The sequence below is a fragment of the Cavia porcellus genome, unplaced genomic scaffold (assembly GCF_034190915.1).
Source record: "Cavia porcellus strain 051 isolate PalLab524CR breed Dunkin Hartley unplaced genomic scaffold, mCavPor4.1 scaffold_33, whole genome shotgun sequence".
NCBI lineage: Eukaryota > Metazoa > Chordata > Mammalia > Rodentia > Caviidae > Cavia > Cavia porcellus.
Genome location: NW_026947516.1, coordinates 19,493,544 through 19,513,116, shown reverse-complemented (window position 1 = coordinate 19,513,116; position 19,573 = coordinate 19,493,544). Strand labels below are relative to the sequence as shown.

Genomic DNA, 19,573 nt, shown 5'->3' with positions numbered 1-19,573 from the left:
AAAAAATCCTCCTTCGCATCCAGTTTCCTATGAAACACTTTGTGGTTGGGTGGGGTGGCATATGCCTATCATCCTAGCACTCAAAAGGCTGAGGCAGGAGGAATGCCACAAGTCTGAGGCCAGCCTAGGCCATCTTGTGAGTTCCAGACCAGCCTAGACTATACAGCAAGACCTTGTCTCAAAAAAAAAAAAAAAAAAAAAATCAAAAAACAAACAAAACAGCAACAAAATCTTTGTAAAACCCCATGAATACAATTACATAACATGAGGGAAAAACCAGTTGTTTAATTGCAGTCACGTTTATTTGCAGTTTCTATACACACTTTCTAGGTAATCAAACTTTTCTGGTACATTTTTTGAGAGGGGTTCACAATGAAACTGTCACCGTTTTTACTAAAAATAAATACAAGACTTAAAGTGTTGCACAGCTCTAAAATATACAAAGGCTTGGATTGAATGTAAACGTTGAAAACATCTTACAAAAGAAACCATCTTTGCAACAATTTAAAAAGTTCGTATTTACAAATATTACAAAAATACAAAATGGATGCAAGTCCCTAAACCATTGTCTTTTCGGCCAGCATGAACTGGTTCTAGTACCAAAATAGTTACACTGTAACCTTCTTGATAGTTTTAAATCTTTGTCACGATCTAATTCTCTAAGTGCCACCACTGCAGCAGACTTACTCACTCACTGACCTTTGGCAAGAGCAAACAGCATGTTTTGTTCGCTACTACTAGTCCATGTCCTCTACTTAGCCAAAACCAAAAGAACAAAAATCAAAGCCGATATAAAAAAAGGAAACATTTTCACTCACACAACGTAACATGTTGTATAAACATAAAAGAACAAAAAAATTAGCATCAGTGCAAACAACACAAGAAAAGTTTGGATTGGTGTTCTTTACAATACCTAATGTGTGTACTCTGCTTCAAGCCAGCAGCGATGTTAAAGACAGCTCTAAATCTTGGTCTTCTTTGTTATGTAATAAAGCCATACAGAATATTCCAAATTATTAAGGAATTGCTTTCCTTTTTTTACTAAAGTTTGCTACTCAATATTATTCCACAGTTAATTTAAATCCATCTTTACTTGGGTTTTTTTTCTTTTTAAATCTATGAAATAATAAAATAGAGAAACTCTGCTATAGATTTTTAGAGTAAACAAAATAAGTAAAACTATATTATAAGGGTTAATTCTGTGATCATTACTTATAGAAGGTATCTTATTGCCTCAAAATTCAAGTCAATATGTATTTTAAAATATATATGGTAATATTACTTAAATTAATGTCAATAATAAAAAGGTGACATTTTTATTAAAGCCAATTCATGTGTTTTCTATTCAAGATTTAGAATTACTTTTAAAGCCCACATACCTTTCTCCACGCTTAAAAAACCCCTAACTACACAAAAGCCATACTGCAAACGAACTGCTTTTATGAAAATTACAAAAGATCACTTATTGTGACTGGAAATGATGGTTTATTATCACATTTGTCTAAAATCTTTAGTTTTAAAATTTTGCCACATGTATTTTTCAAAGCATGAGACAGATTTGTTCCCGTTCCCATGTGGTGCCAAACCATGCTGGTTTTCTTAATTAATGTGTTCCAATAAGAAATTATGGTTGATTTTTTTCAAACCCCAAATGATTTTTCTTTTAATAAAAAGTGTAACACTTTGTAAATGTTCAAACCCTTTACCAGTAGCTTATCTATCCCCAACACACGTGCACACACACATTCACACACTCTCTCCCTTTTTCTCTCTTCCCCCATCTTAATCTCTTCCTCTACCCCTCCACCCCCAGCACCCATTTTACAGACGACAATGACAAGAAAATAAGTAACGCAATTTGGTAGTAAAAACAAATCATAGAAGCCAGACTTTTTTTTTTCTTTCCAAACAAACAAAACACCAACAGCAATCAGATTCTCTAATTCTTAATGTATAACATCTTAGAAAGCATTTCTATTAAAAGACGGTATCTTCTTAGACTAGGCTTTCTCGTTCATTTTGCACAAGTAAACTCCAAACTGCAAACCCTCTTTCACACATCCTGCTTTCCCAAATACCACTTGCATAGGCTTTAAGCCAGCTGCTTATCAATTTCTTGGTAACCCTGGTATGTTCTATCATTCTAATTACATTCTAGTCTTTTATAGGTTATATCCCTTCTGAGTTCTCTCTATTTTTCTACCTCTCCCATTCGAAACCTATTCTAAGTACACAGCTGCTTATATTTCTGACATATGATCCCGAACATTAGTATCAGTTCATGTTAAAATCAGAGGTGTAAAAACCACTTGCAGATTTCAACTCATTTGTTTCAGTTTTAAGACAAGAAAATTCAAGTAATTTCAAGTAATTCAGCTTGTTTCCCTGCCTTCATTTTATCAGAGCATTTGCCCTGACATTTCCTTGCCCACCCACCACCCCCCTCTTTGCCATCAAGCAGATATAGTAAAACCAGACAAAAACTCAGTTGTATGTAGCATTGTGAACCAGAGCTGTTCCCCATTCCCAGTTTAATGGTGAATATAAATAATGCATATACACATACCTATTCCCCAAATACATTGTTCACAGTGTCATTTCTGTTAGTTTTTAGGTAGCATGAATCTCATCAGCACAGAGAGAAAGCTTCACTGAAATACTTACTGATAAATCAATAGCTCTGTGGCATGCTTAGGTTTAATTTTTGTTAGTTTAAGAACCTGGAGCTAATTGCTAAACTGTTCCAGGAGTTTAAAGAGTATAGTCATTAGATTATGACTGTTTATGTACCCAGTAGCCTAATATAAAACATAACCTAAAATTAACTACGGATTTCCCTACCCATTCTCTTTAAAGCAATCCAATGAAAAAATTAAAAACTAAAGGACACTGTCAAATGCTGTTTTTCAGGGCTTTGTGTTGAGAACGATAACTTCTCTTGATTAAAAAAAAAATCAAAAGCATGCTTTTCATTCTGTCCAAATTACCATATTGGCAAATCACAGCGATGAGTTGCTGTTACTTTTTGTTTATGCTGTAATTTGTCACAAAAATAATTAGGTTTAAATTCATTATTTTAAAATTAATCATATTTCTGTATGTGACCTCAAGATTTCCTTTATTTCAGCAGTTTTAAATTCATATTTGAGGTTTATCACTTAGAAATATTGGTGGACATTTACATACGGTATTTCATAGGAAAATGGTATTCACAGAATACAACCATTACACTTTATTTTTGTGTTCTATAAACAGTTGGTGTGCAGTAGATAATTGGCCACATGTCCACTCATCATTGATAAATCTATTTACACACTTTTATCAAAAATATGGTATTTACATATGTGTAATTCTTTCTTCTAACTTTTGCTTTAGTTCATTTTAATGTAAAAAAATACCAAACCTCCAGAGTAATTTCATCTTGTTAAATAATCATGACAGTGAGGGTTTTAGTTTCTGAATAGGCAGCTCTGGGAAAACCTTGTGTAGGTTTCACGAAAATTAGATATTTTTGTATCCACTAAGGGAATGAGATTGGGTAACTCAAACTAAGCTTAAGAAAACCATGGGAGAAGGTACAGTTACTTAAAACACGGAAACTAATCAAGAATGATTAAACCACCTTCTGTTTCCCCAGCATATATTTAGAATTCATTGCTAAACAGTGATGCTACCCCCATTTTGTTGCGATTTCTCTTGAGTCCCCTGCGGCGTTCCTACATCCTCTCCTAACTAAGGGTTTGGGCGTTTGGCGACAGCTCGGAACAGGCAGTCTATGTGGAGCTCTGGGAGGAGCGGTCGTCGTGCGGGCTTCCATCCGAGTTTTCGGTCTCACCCTCGGAGATTGCCTGCATGGGCGTATTGTACAGCCGGCACCGGACGCTGTAGCGGCTGCTGCTGGCTGCAGGGGGCGCCCGCGAACGTCCAACCCTTGCTGATGCTGAGGTGGCAAAGTTCTTGGAGGAAAACCCTTCTGAATTGACTCGTGGGGAGCACGGAGAGAGTGGAGACAATGCCTCGGCCCCAGGTGACACCTGATGGACATCATCAGGGCTTTGCGGGGACTCCCCGGTAAACTCCCCAGGGGGTTTGGGCAGGATGGGACTCTTCAGGATCTCAGTGGCAGACATGCGGTAACTGGAATCAGAGCGACTGCCTTTCTTGAGGAGCAGCAGTTTAAACTCTTCGTTGGAAGTGTTGGACTTCTTGGCATTCCGGTAGATGAGACCAGGAGACCTCTGGCTATTTGCGGTTGTCACACTGCTGCTGGATGAAGTCACAGAATTGGAGCTGCTGCTACTGCTGCCAAGGGGAGCTCTAGATTTGCTTCGAACAGACATGTCCCCAGAATCTTTTCTTCCAAGTACTTTCCTCTTGGATCTTTTTAAGAAAAGAAAAAATGGGGCAAAAATGTGAGTTCATGTACATTTTTATGGAATGGAAATTGTTTGGTCTCATTCATGCATCTATTTAAGGAGCATTTTAAGTTCATCTTGTATGATAGGATACTAAACATAGAGATGAAGCCTAAGTACTTTACTTGCCCTTGTGGCGCTCATAGGCTAAGGGAGATTCTCTGACAACCAAGAGGCATCAGTTAGGTTCTGGAGATGACCTTTTCAGATACTAAATAACGTAATGGCTACAGGTTCTGGAAGAGGACTTACTAGGATGTTTTGCAAGAGTTTAAGAAAATACTGCTATACTTCTGGTTACAATGGGGTAAGGGCTGTGGATTTTTCTTATAAAATCTATCTTTTCAATGCTGTTGAAATGTCCAGGATTGGGTTTCAAATAATACCAAACAGACCAAGTACATAGTTGGAGGGGTGGATGGCACATGATTGGCTCTAGTTTGATAGCTGATAACTTGGGTAATGGTTATACCTATAGGAACACGTTAGACTATTCTGCCTACTTTTAAAATTTCCTCCATATAAAATTTTATTTTATTTATTTTGGTACTGGGGATCGAACTCGTGACCTCGCACTCACCAGGCAGGCGCTTGTGCCACTGAGCTAAATCCCTGCCCTTATATAAAATTGTAAAGGATTTTTTAAATAAATCCATCTCTGGCTGCAAATACCATTTCCTGTTGCTGTCTAAGGACTATCAGTAATATAGTGTACTATATAGTAAACCAACTCTCTGTGAGGAACTGAAAATCTAGACCATCTCTGGAGTTCTTAAAGCTTTGTGTACATAAACCCTTAAGAAAGCAAAATAACTCTCACCACTGTGATATAAAAAAGTAAATAAACCCTATACAAATGCAAGCCTAAGATTACCTAACTCAGTAAGTCTATGGAACCATGACACCCATTGTCATATTACTGGCTTCTCTTTTTCTTTCTTTTCTTTTCTTTCTTTCTTTCTTTCTTTCTTTCTTTCTTTCTTTCTTTCTTTCTTTCTTTCTTTCTTTCTTTCTTTCCCTCTTTCTCTCTTTTTATCTGTGTTACTGAGGGTTAAACACAGATCCTTCACAATGAGCTGCATCCCCAGCCTCTTCCCCCTTCTTATTTTGAGAGAGCCTTGCTAAGATGATCAGGCTGGGCTAGAAATTATGATCTTCCTATTTTAACTTTTCAGAGTTCTGGGATTATAAGCATATGCCACCACATTCATCTAATGGATTTTCTTTGTTAAGTAAGAAAGTATAAAAATGAATTTTCAGCATAACTCACTTTATTGGTGAGTGCTGGCAACATGCTCTCTCTTCAACTTAAAATAGGCAGATTGGGTGTGGCGGTGCATGCCTATAAATCTAGCACTTTGGGAGGCTGAGGTAGGAGGATTTCAAATTTAATTCTCACCTGGGCAATTTAGTGAGATACTGTCTCAAAAACTAAAAAGGGCTGGGGACATACTTCAGTGTGAAGGTCGTGAGTCAATCCCCAGTACTTCAAAAAACAAGACTCATACATAAAATCTGTAATGTAAAAGAACATGGAGCTTTGCAGTTGGAGGTCAGCTTGATTTAGGTTGACTGAAACCTCTGTAGTTGACATCTTGCATACTGCAGTGTCTGGCCCTCCAAAAAGATAGGGTTTCTGATTTAACATTTACTTTTAACATCTATCACACTCCAGGCATGAAAATGTTATTTTGTCATTAAATCCAAATATGTAAGCAACAAGTGTTCCCATTTACAGCAAGAAGATGAGTTCAGAGGTTTAACTTATTCATGTACAAAAACTAGCAGAGTTGAGATTCTAATCCAGGTCTTTTGTTGCCACTACTAGGTCCTGACTTATTATTTTGGACACAGATATGGTTCTTTGGAGAGTAAGTACGTGGCTCTTTAACTTATGTAACAGATTAGAAATTCATCCTGGAGCTGATGATAAAGTATATGGGTGGAAGAATCTAATTAGAACTTAGACAGAGATTGCAGTGGAGAAAAGAAACTAACAATTCTTCATTTGCTAAGTGGAGAAGTGTGCCTGCTAAGGTACACTCAGAAAGTGTTTCTAATTGAACTCTGTAAAAATGAGTTGTTGAAAAGCAGTACTACTTCTTCAAGACAGAATTGCATCAATTGCAAATGGAAACTTCTTTCAAAAGTAGAATATAATATCAGAAAAAGATTATAAATTGCTTGCAAAGAATTTGCTTTGAAAAGATATATTTATGAGGTTGAAAAAGATAATCCCCAAGTTTTGTCTCTTTGGAGTTCCATCTAGGTCACAAGACCTAATGTAAAAAGGCAGTCAGGTCTCCTATTATTTTGTTATGAAATTTAGCTTTATCTTTTTTCCATAAAATGAAAAATAAAAAATGTTAAAAGGCAGTTGTCTATATAAAAGGAGTAGGTACATATAACTGGCTAGTTCTATTGGATATGAGTTTGCTTTCCAAGGACTACTCCTACTCCAGTGGTGGCAAACCTATGGTACTCATGCCATATCGGGTGGCTTGCTATCATTAAATTTTTTTTTCGTCTTTTTCCTTTTTATCAGTACCGGGGATCGAACTCATGACTGCCTGCTTGCAAGGCAGGCCCTTATGCCGGAGCTAAATCCCCAGCCCCCTATCATCAAATTTCTAGAAGGTTCACCATCACTGTCCAACTCAGTTTGCTGGTCACCAGCTGTAATGAATTTGCAGTTCTTGCAAATAATGCACACTGATCACAATAGCACAGTGGGCAAAATGAGAAGGTGTGCATGGGTAGCATGGCACAGTCCTTTCCTGGGAAAGAGACACAGAGGACTCTCCATGGCTTATGGGCATTAACAATGGAGATGAAGGTAGTACTGTAAAAGAAATTTAGGTTTTAAGAAGAGAGAAAAAAGGGCCAATTATTAATTTTTCCAAGCTACTAAATGGGTGTGTGTGTGTGTGTATATACATATACATATATACATATATATATATATATATATATATATATATATATATATATATAATCATTTCTCAAACTTAGGATCCTGATTATTTTGGCGAATCAACTTATGTTTGTCTTTGCTAGTGTATGACTATACCTTTAAGCATATGTTTTAAGTTCAAGAAATTATTTAAAAGTTAAAGAACTGCCAGTGTAGTTAGTGGAGGATCATTTGGCTGGCATATGTGAAAATCTGAGTTTGGTTTCCAACACGAAAAGAAGAGGAGAGGAGAGGAGAGGACAGGGGAGAGGAGAGGAGAGGAGAGAGGAGAGGAGAGGAGAGGAGAGGAGAGGAGAGGAGAGGAGAGGAGAAGAGAAGAGAAGAGAAGAGAAGAGAAGAGAAGAGAAGAGAAGAAAGGAGTAGAAAAGGAAGGAAAAAAAGAGCAGGAGGGAAACATATAAGTCAGAGATTAGTTTGAGCTTTCACTGCAAGTCACTTGAGTACAAATTGTTTTCATATACAAACTTGTTCTAGAATGTCTGTCCTAGTGAAAATTCCAACAACTGCCACTCAGTAGTTCTTATGAATGTCTCATTTGAGTTCTAACTATGTATAAAGGCCCATATTGCCCAACTTTCATATGTGTCTTCCAATCTGATTTGGAAAAGATATTCTTCCTTGCCTGCTTTTGGTTTTGCTGACAGTACTACACATACAAAAAAAAAAAAAAATCCTGTATTTTCATGTGGTAAGAAGCACTTTAAGAAGTAAAATATTTTCTATGTCTTTGTTTTGGCACACTTGGAAAAACTGCCTCACCTATGAATGACGGCAAATAGATCTTCAGTTGTTCGAGGTTTGTTTGGAGACAGGAACACACCCTCTGCTTCAGCTTGAGAGTCTTCACTAAGTGGTGAAACGACTGAGTCGTCACTTGGTGATGATTCTTAAAATAAGAAAAGAAGCATCTTTAAGTGGAAGTTCTGCAGCATATTATTATGTTTCCCTAATGTGGTGATCAAACAAACAAGATTTACTTACTGGCGTTTTTTCCCTTCTTTTTTTGAGACAGGGTCTCACTGTGTAGTTCAGCCTGGCCTTGAACTCACTATATAACCCAGGCTGACTTCAACCTTGCAGAGTCCCTCCTGCCTCTGTCTCTGGAGTGCTGGGATTCCAGGCCAGGCATGCATTACCATACCAGGCTACTTAGTGATATTTTTAAAAGGAGAGATATATGTCAAATCTTAGTCCCTCAATAACAAAAGGTTTCTTTCCTTATTTCAATTGTTGAGATAAATGAAAAGAAATAGTGGAGAGAAAACCAACACTCAGGCTACACAGTATTATGCAAAATGTGAAAAAGAAACTTCAGGAAATATCAAAAGACACATCTTTGCGTAACAAAGTGACAAAGGTATCAATGACTGACCTTTCAGTGACACCTCCTCCACACTTCCTTGGCTCTCGTCTGCCCTGCCATTATCAGAGGCACTTTTGGGTGAAATACCTGAAGCATTATTTTGTTGCTCAGAACACTTGTCAAGGAGTGAATTTGTAGTTGATAGCTCTGATTCATAGCGAATATTCCCAGGCACTTTGTCGTGGTGGCGGCTCATAACAAGCTGATGTTTAAGTTGGTTGTTTATGTCCGTTGTTGTAGCTGGTGAGTTGGACTGAGGTGTGATTCCATCCACAGGTTCTGGCTGTGGAACTTCCTCTTGATCCACCGAGGATGCCTTCTGTACCTGCTCTGGGGCTCCATCTGGACCAGCTCCGTACTGCATTATTTTACCATCTAAATCATTTGGGTGGGTAGCAGATGCCCTCTGAAATCCTTCTGTGAAAACCCCACAATTTTTACTTGCTGTATTTTCTGGAATAGGCTCACTCCCCATCTGTATTTGGTCTTTTAGGACATTTGAATCTAAAAGATTGCTACCAGTTGAGGTTCCCATTTCTGGATTGCAGTGATTCTTCACATCCAGAGTCAAGGTCTTTTCCAAATGTAACTTCTCTTGTCCCATCTCAACTGCAGAGGAGTCTATAAAGGACAGTATAGGGTCTTCAGCAGAGAACTGGCGTGTTATTGATTTCTTTGCTGTATGTGGCCTAATCTTACCAGGAGACAAGGCAGCCATTGTGAAAGCACTTTCCTCTAAGTAGGGTAGATCTGTGCCATTGCCGTCTTTTTGGTTAGCTTCTTCAGCCTTACCGATGGACCTAAGATTAACTGATTTTAGTACTGTTGGAGTAATCGCAAGAGATGGTGGCGGATTGGACCTCAGCGTTTCTCCTACTGCGTTTTGCTTATTGTGGGTAAAAACATGCAATGGATGACGGTGGTGGAATGGTTTATTCAAGACATTATGAAGAGCACTTAGGTCAAGATGAGTGGGAGGTATAATAGGAAGTTCAAGATCTTTACTCAGTGAGAGGGTTCCATCTTTTAAACAGGGTTGCTGTAGAGAGGATTTCCTTTCCGGGACTTTAGGTTTTCTTTTGCTACCACCAGGAGACAAAGGACCTGAAAAGAAAGCTGTAGGGAAAGAGGATGTTGGTGTTTCAGACTGGCTTGAGTAGCCACTTGATGGAGATGCCAGGCCAGCCAGCTTCTCTGGTGAAGCCAGTTTAAACTCATTGTCAACAGAAGGAAGAGATGGAGTGGTGGCTCTTGATTCTGACTGTGAGGTTTGGGATTCAGAGCTCTCTGGAGATTTGATGCATTCAATAACTGTGGTACCCGTAGCAGTGCTTGAATTAGATAGGGATCTGTAAGGATCACTTGTTTTCAAGTCATTTAGAAGCCAGAGGTCTGCATAGTGAGTTGATTCAGCACCTTCATCTTTGAATGGTGGAATGTCTGGAGTATCTAATTGAGGTTCTTTAATACCATGTTCACTCTGGTTTATCCAAGATGATTCCTGCTTGGGGGTGATATTGGCATTTTCCATTCGAGAAGGCGTGTTGGAGAAATCAAGAGGCAGCTTCATTTCCCTGGAACTGTGAGGCAGGTGTTGGCCACTGCTTATCTTTGGTTCTTTCACCTCAGTAACATCTGCATTTCCATCAGACTTCCTCAAGGATGAGCTACGTTTAGGTGGGGTTGGCTTTGCCTTTGGTTTCCTAAAAGAGATGCTTGGTCTCCCTGGCCTCCTTTGGTCTAAGAAGTCCTGCCAGGTACAGTCCGGAAGACCAGGAGGAACGCCAACACCCTGGCCATTCTCTTGGCCCAGGCCTGCATAGTGACAGACATAGCTCTTGTTACCTTTAAGACCACAGTCAAAGTGCATGGACGTATAGTATCCTTCCGTGTCTACTGAAAAGTGAGAGCTAGTATCTGCTTTGTCTGATGGGGATTTTTCCAGAAAGCTGTCATAAGTGGCCATGCTTGTGAAGCTTGGGCAGCCAAGGCTATCTGCCTTGGGACGCTCAGGACTGAAATCTTGGCGACAAGACGCATCATGATGGTGGTGTAGGTAATTCCACTCGCTGTCACTTGTGTTGCTGATGCTGGGGTCATCTAGCAGATCTGCAACAGTGGAGGTAAAGGAGTTTGTCCGGTGGCCTCTCACTTTATCCAGGTGGTCATTCAACTGCTCTGTCACAAAGACATTGGCATCCTCATTCGCATGAGGGGCAGTGTTTAGTGACAACTCAGAGTCACAGTGAGAAGAGCCAGTGAGAGGAGGCGAAGCTGCAGGAGGGATTGTTTCTGAGGTCTGTGAGGGGCATGTGGAGCTGCTCCCACTCCAGTTACCACTGGATGACTGGTGGTCATCTTTCTGGTCCATGTGGCTGCTGAGGAGGACGCCGGCAGTGGAGATGCAGTGGATGGGGCTCCCAAAGGTGTCTGAGTTGGAGGAGATGTCACAGCTGCCAGAATCGGCGGCCATTCGGGATAGACGTGACCGCCCTCTTTCACTTAACTTGTGCTGGGGGCTGTGAAGATGTTGAGAACAGGCCAGGCCCAAAACAGGCTGGTGTTCCTGTGCACTCGGACTGCTTGGAGTCTCACTGCAGTCATTAGGGACTCTTTCGTGGTCATGCATGAAAGGCTCCCCCTCTTCATATGTTGAAGGTTTAGCACCAACTTTGGGCTCAGCATCTCCACTTCTGTTTCCCTCTCGAGGAAGGCTGCGAGATCTTGTGCGAGTGCTCACTGTAGGAGTAAACATGGTGTCACCTTTGTCTGCCAGCGCGGAAATGTTGCCAGCGGAATGAGAAAGGGAAGCTGCAATGCTCTGACCCCTTTGAGCTCTGATTCTCCTTCTGGATGGGGCAGCAATCAGAATATCCTCGGTTTGGCACTCAGAGTCCCTGGTTCCAGACCTCCTGTTGACAGTGTTGGAGGGGTCTGGGTTTGTGTGCACAATCACATTCCTTTCCCTCGCCACTGGTGATTCATCAGAATCTAAGGCACATGGAAAGCACAGTGAGACATTTCATACAGTAGCAGTCTGATAGACATTTTGAGAGACATCAGCAAATGTGTATGCAGGCCTGTCAGAGCTTTCTCTTACAGAAAACAATTAATACATGAAATTGGGAAAAAGTAAACATGTTTTCTGTGGTTCTCTCTCTTTCTTTTAGTCTCTATGTATGCATTTTATGCATATACACATATCTATATATAATGTAGATATACTAAGAAAAGATGTGCTTATACATCTTTATTGTCACATTAATTTGCTTCCAAAAGTGAGCACTTTTAAAAACTAAAGCACATTTTCTCTTTTTGCCCACTATTTTCTTACATTTTTGCCCACTATTTTAAATCTACATTTTATAACAGAAATTAAATGAATGAAACCACAAACTCTATTAAAAGAAAAAGAAAAAGAATCTAATTTATAAGAATGCTACTATAATAATAAATTTTTAAAAACACAAGCAGGGATATTCTAAACATATTGAATAGGAAAAAAATAGAAACATTCACCAAGGACATATTTTCAATAGTCAATCTTTGAGTTTGCCTGCAGTTTACCTTCTAAAATAATTAATGTCATCGAAGTATGTCTCTCTTCAAATGAAGCTAAAGTTTTCCAAAAACCCTTGCATTGACTCTTGTTTTACTCTTCATTCACAATTTTTACCTTAATAAAACTTTTACAAATTAATAAAATGCTATATTTCAGCCACAGTGCCTGAATGTACATGCCTGAATCTATAACATTAAACCTCCAGTCAAGAACAGAGAATTTAAAAGTAACTCCACCTGGCTTGCTGAATAGAAAACAAATGCTCATCATTTCAAAACCTCTACTGATTCAAACATTTAATATTTGTAAGGATGCAACCACTTTAAGGCCAAAACCATTAGCGTTTTTGGATACCACACCTATTTCTTGTTGAACTCTTCGGGGAATACCAGAGATGGTTTTCCTCCTCCTCAGTTTGCGTCTCCTCTGGAGTACGGATTGTGAATGAACAAGAGAGCAGCGTATACTAGCCTCTCTGTCAAAACCAACTCCTGCAACCCACAAAACAGGTCTCATTAGTCTTCAGAAATGGCAAACCAATGTTCGTTTGCTTGGAGCACAGTGATATTTATTGATTGGAAGTGAGGGGAGAGTTTGGATTAAGCCTGTGAACAAAAATAAGGGAGCCCTAGTCAGCTCTTATTTAAGTTATGCTGCAGTACATTAAGCTTTACGTCTAAATGCAGCACTCCACAACAGCTTGGACTGCCAAAAGTAACAAGCTAAAGAGAAAACCAAAAGAAAGAGAAGAGGAAAGGACATCAGGAAGTCAATTTCACACAGAAATGGCTCCTTAAGCATTTATAACCTTTAGTGACTACTATTTACTGATCTATTTCTGGGCTCTCTGAAACTGAAACCTTTGCATAGTAGATCAGTAGCCAAGAAGTGAACCTGAATTAGTTCAGCTAACGTATTCTGACCCATTTCTTCATTAAAAGCGCCTTTGTGAGTTTTTTCCTCTCCACCTCTGATGCCCAGATCTTTCTCTTGAGTGTGTGCACATGCATGCCTGTGTGTGCACGCATGTACACACACACACACACACACACACACACACACGCACGCACGCACGCACGTGCGCTGCTATGAGGAAACACAACAGTCCAGGGATTTGTTTTTTAAATTATCATGTAACTTTGTCTACTTTCTTGTACTAGCTAAATTGGATGTGTTTTGGTTTGGCACCAGCTGTCCTACCAGTATGAAATAAAAATGTAGGGCAGGAGCCAGATCTGGACTTAAATGGAGTCTCTTCTGTTCAAGTTATAAAGCTGGAATTCTCAGGGTTACTCCATTTGTTTGTTTTTGTAAGTATGAGGGGCCAACCATGCTGCTCATTAATTTTACTGTCTATATATAATCACATCATCAACACTACATGCAGTCCTATCAAAACTACAGTGACAAGGAAGGAGGTGTGGAATTCAAAGTGTATTAGACACAGGAAAGTCTTGTATTTTTCAGAGTGAGCTGTCTCTCCAGGAGCCATAAGGCTATGTTTTAGAATTTGATGATCTCATCACTTAATTGTTAAGCATGAGGCTGAGTGGCATATAAAATCTTGGTTCAGCCCCACAACGAAGCAGTTGAGTTTTGCTTAATGTCACAGTGCTAACATGTTCTAGAATTTGCTTTGAAAAGTCTGTATCACATGAATGATTGCAATATTATCACAGACTTCATACTAGTGGGATTCTCCTTTCTTAGTTCCCACTAAAAATTTAAAATTCAATTCTAATCTTAATGATCATAGAACATATGGTACACAGACACAGATACTGTTTTATATGGACATCATTAACATTATTCTCATTAAAGCTCTTAAAATCAATATTTAATCTAGGCCTCAGTCTAAGAGCTTCTGAAACAAAGCAGAAGGGAAGATCTTCCCTTTTTTCTCATCACAAGATGATGGCCCTTAATCATAGATTTGAAAACAAGATTTTACTTACTGTGTCAGGAAGGAAGCAGGTGCTTCTAATAATCAGATGTTTCCAGAACTGAAAACTAAGAGGGTGCCAAAATATTCCATTTTGGCAGCTGAACTTCTCTAATATATCCCACTGAGTTTACAGAGATCAGATAAACGCACATCCTTAGAATAATTTATCCTACAAGTTGAGTAGGTCATCAGGCAAATTAACTCCCAGCTCATGACCAGCCAATCAACTAGAACTTCTTTTTATTATTGTAGTATTTCAGTAGGGAAATAGTATCTGTCCCAGATACTGGCCTCTTTGCTCCCATTCCATGTGAGAGAAATCTGAGTGGGGTTAACAATAATTGTGTCCAAAATGCATCTCAATGGACATGCAAACTTTAGTCACATAGTACCAAGATGAAAATCAGTCATAATATGGCTGTTCTGAAATTTTCAATATAAAAGTAAGTTAAAATATAACTACTAGAGATGTTTAAAGAAAGTCCAACAACAGACCATTTAACTTCTGTCTTTGAAAATCATACATATATAACATTATTTGGCATATAGCTAACGTTACCAAATCTAGTTCTGGAATTTGTAACTGCTGCCCATAAACTTTGAAGAAAGGTACAGTTAGGCTTGTTTCTACCTACATGCCCTTCAAATTCTTCATACCCAAGAGGAGGAAGGTAGAGCATGAACGGAAGATAGGCTTGCTAGTTTTAAAATTGAATTCACCTCTTCATCTAGGCATTCATATTTTTAGGTCAAAATCCCTAAAATTGATGCAGAAACCTAACTGATCCTTTGAAAAGGGCCAACTTTCATCCAAGGAAACATAAAAACAAATTTTCAGATTGCATAACAGGACCTTATTTATGGTTTTAGAACCCTGGGATTTGCTGTTTTCTTTCTTGCAAAGCCATACATCATTATCATCTGATTAGTCACTGCCACTGTCTCCATTGTTTCAGTAAGCCACAGCCAAAGAACTATTTGGTGATTTTTTTTCAAAAAAGAAACTGTCTGTCATTTACATAACAAGTGGGTCACCAGAACATATGCAAATTGATGTTCAAACCTTGACAAAAGCATATTGTAAATCTTGAGGGTTGCATTCTGATGAAAAAGATATTACTTGTTTACAAAATGGTGTTTCTAGGTGGTAGGCCCAACAGCACAGGGTTTGGATATATTTAATACATAGCATATTCTAATGCAACTGCCCCTAAGAGGGGAAAAATAGGAACAAAAAAAAAAAAAAACAAAACAGAAAATAGAACGATACCAGTGACATTGATGGGAATAATGCAAGAAGAAATCACTTGGGCGTCCTGTTTCATCTTCTCCTCCGGCGTTGGAAGAGGTAGTGCTTTGCTCCAGTTGGTCTGCTTGTCCAGTGTAGAGGGGATATTGTGTATTGGGTTTTTTGGCCTCTGCCCTAACATGACATCTGTCTCTTCATCCTCTGCGGGGTGGGACTGCAAACAAAGTACACCGAGACTCAACCATCATAGCTTGTACAGAATCACACAAAGAAAGAATGTCATAATATAGATAAGAAAGAAGGAAGTCAAAAGTAAGCTTTTAGGACACAGGAAGAATTCCTAGAAATAGTTAGTATGCACAACTATTTGAAAGTATTATGTCAATAGTCAAACCACACAAAAGAAAACAAAATGGGTCAGATAAACATGCTTTCCATGTGAAATGAAACTAGGAAGAAAGACAAGGTAGTCAGAAATCCCCAAACTTCAAACTGATGAAAACTGCTCATCTCTAAGCCAGTGAAAGGTTGATTTGCTTTTTGGCTCTTTATCTCACCATAAATTCCTATCAAAAATCTTAGGAGATCTAGATGTGTAGGATGAAAGGAGGAAAGTGAGTTAGATGCCTGACAAAAAAAAGCTCAGAAAATGTGCCCCAAAACCTGGACTAAGTAGACATTCCAGAATCCAACATCTGAAGGCCGTGCCAGCCTAATCAGAGAGGCTATTAAAAGGCAGAGTTACTTTCACTGTAGGAGGATGATTTTTGGAAATTACATTTTAAGAACTCAGTTTCATCAACATTGCATGCACATGGAAAAACAAAACTGAGCAGCACCCTTCCAGCTATACTGGGAAATATAAATGTTATCACTGGGGAAATGACTCAAGCCTGTTTCTTTTTCGAATTTAGAAGGATAAAACAGTCCTAGTTTATTTTTCTCTCAGCTTTGCGATGCAAAACTTTTCTTCCAGTTGCATAGTTAGACTTTTATTTATATATGACATTTGAAAAATTTCCATCCAAACCTTTGATAAGTATTAATATTGTCTAACTTTTATACTAGGGTTGGGCATCTAGCCCAAATTATTAAAAAGACACCGTCACAGTTAGGATTTCAAGGTTGGGTTTCTAAACCAGATTATTAAAAGACCCAGCTTTTACCACTGAAGTTTTATTTTTTTGATACAGTTTGAAGAAAAGTGAGTATCTATATAAAATAAATATTTTTCTCTTATTCCAGTAAGGTTTCAATAATATTCTAATATATTAAAATTAGAATCATTAAAAATAATTCTCATCCTCACAGTCAGAAATGTCGTGCCCTGCTGACTCAAGAGTTTCTGTATTGTCAAATGAACTGTTTTTAAGTCCCCTTAAAGAATAGATTCCAGAGCTAGTTGTTGAAAATAATCCCCAGTATTTACTTACCTTAACAGAGGTGTCTGCAAAGCCCCCCAACACACCCAACAGGATATGAGAATATGATTTCCCCCCCCTGGGAAAGATGTGTTAGCCATGAAGGCTTTAGTAAAATATTGCAACCTTCTTTCTCTCTTCAGCTTTTGTGCAGATTCCCAGCTAGGCGAATAGCTCAAATAAAGTTTGAACACAAAAGACTGTTTCCTAGGTAACTTCCAAAAAGAAAAAAAAGTTTGGTGCATGCAGAGAGAGAGAGAGAAAGAGAGAGAGAGAGAGAGAGAGAGAGAGAGAGAGAGAGAGAGCTAGCAAGCCAGCGCTGGAGCAAGAACAGAGCTGGAGAGAAACCCTACCACCAAAGGCCTCATTTTGTAGGCGATTCCTTCCTTGAATAACAATGGACTAGGAAAAGAAGAAAGGACAGTGACCTTACTACAGGTTCTGATCAGCAGCCAAAAGCACTTTTTACTTAATGGTGACAGGGCTAACTGATTGCCAGAGAATTCTTTTGTCCTGTTTTTTTTTTTTCGCTTTTTTTTTTTTTTAATTTCAAAAGCTGAACCTTTAGAATTTTGATAAATATAGGGCAAGTTAGAATTTCATTCCTCGGAACTACAAAGTCCAGGAACAGCGATGGGTGATTCCCGTGTTGAACAGAGTCGCAAATTGTACCTGGTGGGAGGAGGTAGTAAGTGGGGAAAATGGCCAATAGCATGGGTGTCTAAATTATATTTTGTTTAATTCAAGTTAGGAAAATACCACTCTTTCAATTAATTGAAAAAGAACAACTGTTAGTTAGAAACAAGAGCGTTTGCAACAAAATTAAAGGAGAGAAGGAGGAAGAGTGTGTGGAGAGAGCAGGAGAGGGCTGTGAAGGAATGTTCTCAGAACCAATACCTTTCTACTCCATGGGGCCATGTGGCAACACTCAGTAGGGGAGGGCGAACGGGTGCTGTTAAACTATGAACATGAAATGCAAAAGAAGAAAAAATTAAAAATGTACACACAGTATACCCTGGTTAGGCCAAATCTATGATAGTAATGAATGAACCTATGGAGGTACCTCCCTTTTTCTAAATGGGCCTTTAGTTTTAAGAGGGAGTATGAATGGTACCTAAGAGCAGACTCTGGAGCTCCACTTCCTGAGTTCAAATCCTGGCTACCGGGCTCAGTTTTTGTGTGACCAGGTACAATTATTCAACTTCTCTAAGATCAGCTTCCTCATCCGGAGTAACATAGGAAAATAATATCATCTACCCTCCAGGGCTATTTTGAGGACTAAATGAGTAAATGTATGTAATATATTTGGAAGAATTCTGGCACCCAATGAGCTCCATTTGTTAGTGTTGGCCACTACTACAACTATTATTATTATCTTTACCCCATAGCTGTGGAATATCTGTGAAAATGTCTTCATAAATCCTAACTTTTCCATTCTTTAGATCTCAGCCCCATTTGCTCATTTGGGAAAGACTGAGTTATTTTCTCCTTACCGTGATTTTATTTTCCTATGAACTATATGGAAGAAAATTTCTCATGTATAATTTCTTCTGCTAGTCTGTTCAAAATGTAGCCCCTGATAGACTACCTTTGAAGACTGCAGTGGCCCCATGAGTGTGTCTCCTATGCAGTCCCATGGGTCCCCCATTATTCTTTTAATGCTACATGGTCACTGTCTTGAGATTCTTGAAATTCTTAATTTTCAAGTAAGAGATCCTGCATTTTCATTTTGTACTGGGTCTGCAAATTCAATAGCAAGTTTTGTTTGTACAATAATCTGGTAACCAGTGCCTTCTTTTCAGGATCTAATGAAAAAGATATTGTAACTTTTTTCAAGGGGTACTGGGGAATGAACCCATGGCCTCATGCATACAAAGCTAGTGCTGTACCACTGAGCTATACCTTCAGTCCTTATTTAAAGGTATATTTTGAGACAAGGACTCACTAAATTGTTCAGGTTGGCCTCAGACATGGGTTCCTCCTGCCTCAGCCTCTCCCAGAAGCTTAAATTACAGGCACCATCACACCCAGCAACACTGAAACCCTTTGGAACATCACCTTTAGATTCAGTTAGGCCTCTGCTGTAGCACTTAACCTATAGCTTGGTTTCAATGTGATGTGAATTATCTCCACATATATCTATTAGATTGTAAATTCCTAGGGGTAAGCCACAATATTTAATTTTTCCTTTGCATCCAGCAAAGTGCCTCTCCAATGGTGAAAGCTCACCAGAAAGTGTGTGAACTTAAATGATACCAGGTCTGTGTGTTTTAATAGTGATGAAAAACACCTATAAAGTAAGAGCATGTTCAAAGTCTAAAGAGGAAGCAGATGCCGCAGAATCCAAGAGAATTACTCTCTTAGTGAAAATGGGTAAAAACAAAGCGAGGAAGTGCCACAAGAAACCTTTGGTTCCATCAGAGGCTCAGAATAGATGGTTGCTGAGCCTAGTTCTTCTTTTTTCTTCTGGTACTGGTAACTGACCCGAGGCCTTTGGACTAAGTTAGATCCTTAGCAGCACGATCACCCACTTTTTCGATTTTGAGACATGATCTCACTAAGTTGCTTAGGAAGGGCTTGAACTTGGGGTCCTCCTGTGCAGACTCCCAGAGTGTTGGAATGACAGGTGTGTGCCACCACCCTC

General features: G+C 38.9%; 1 protein-coding gene across 5 annotated transcripts in view; it reads right to left on the bottom strand.

Moving 5' to 3' along the window:
* Positions 1 to 265: 265 nt before the first annotated feature.
* The window catches only part of Nhs (NHS actin remodeling regulator), a 332,473-nt gene continuing 313,165 nt past the window's right edge, over positions 266 to 19,573 (bottom strand). For 3 of the 5 annotated variants that reach the window (XM_005002183.4, XM_063242939.1, XM_063242938.1), the window contains exons 4-9: positions 17,827 to 17,889; positions 15,530 to 15,722; positions 12,674 to 12,805; positions 8,762 to 11,743; positions 8,149 to 8,275; positions 266 to 4,380 (exon numbers count right to left, since the gene is read on the bottom strand). In XM_005002183.4, the coding sequence (XP_005002240.1) occupies positions 3,774 to 4,380; positions 8,149 to 8,275; positions 8,762 to 11,743; positions 12,674 to 12,805; positions 15,530 to 15,722; positions 17,827 to 17,889 (4,104 nt within the window). In that variant the 3' untranslated portion in view covers positions 266 to 3,773. The other 2 variants (XM_023563613.2, XM_023563612.2) reach the window with 2 other exon arrangements.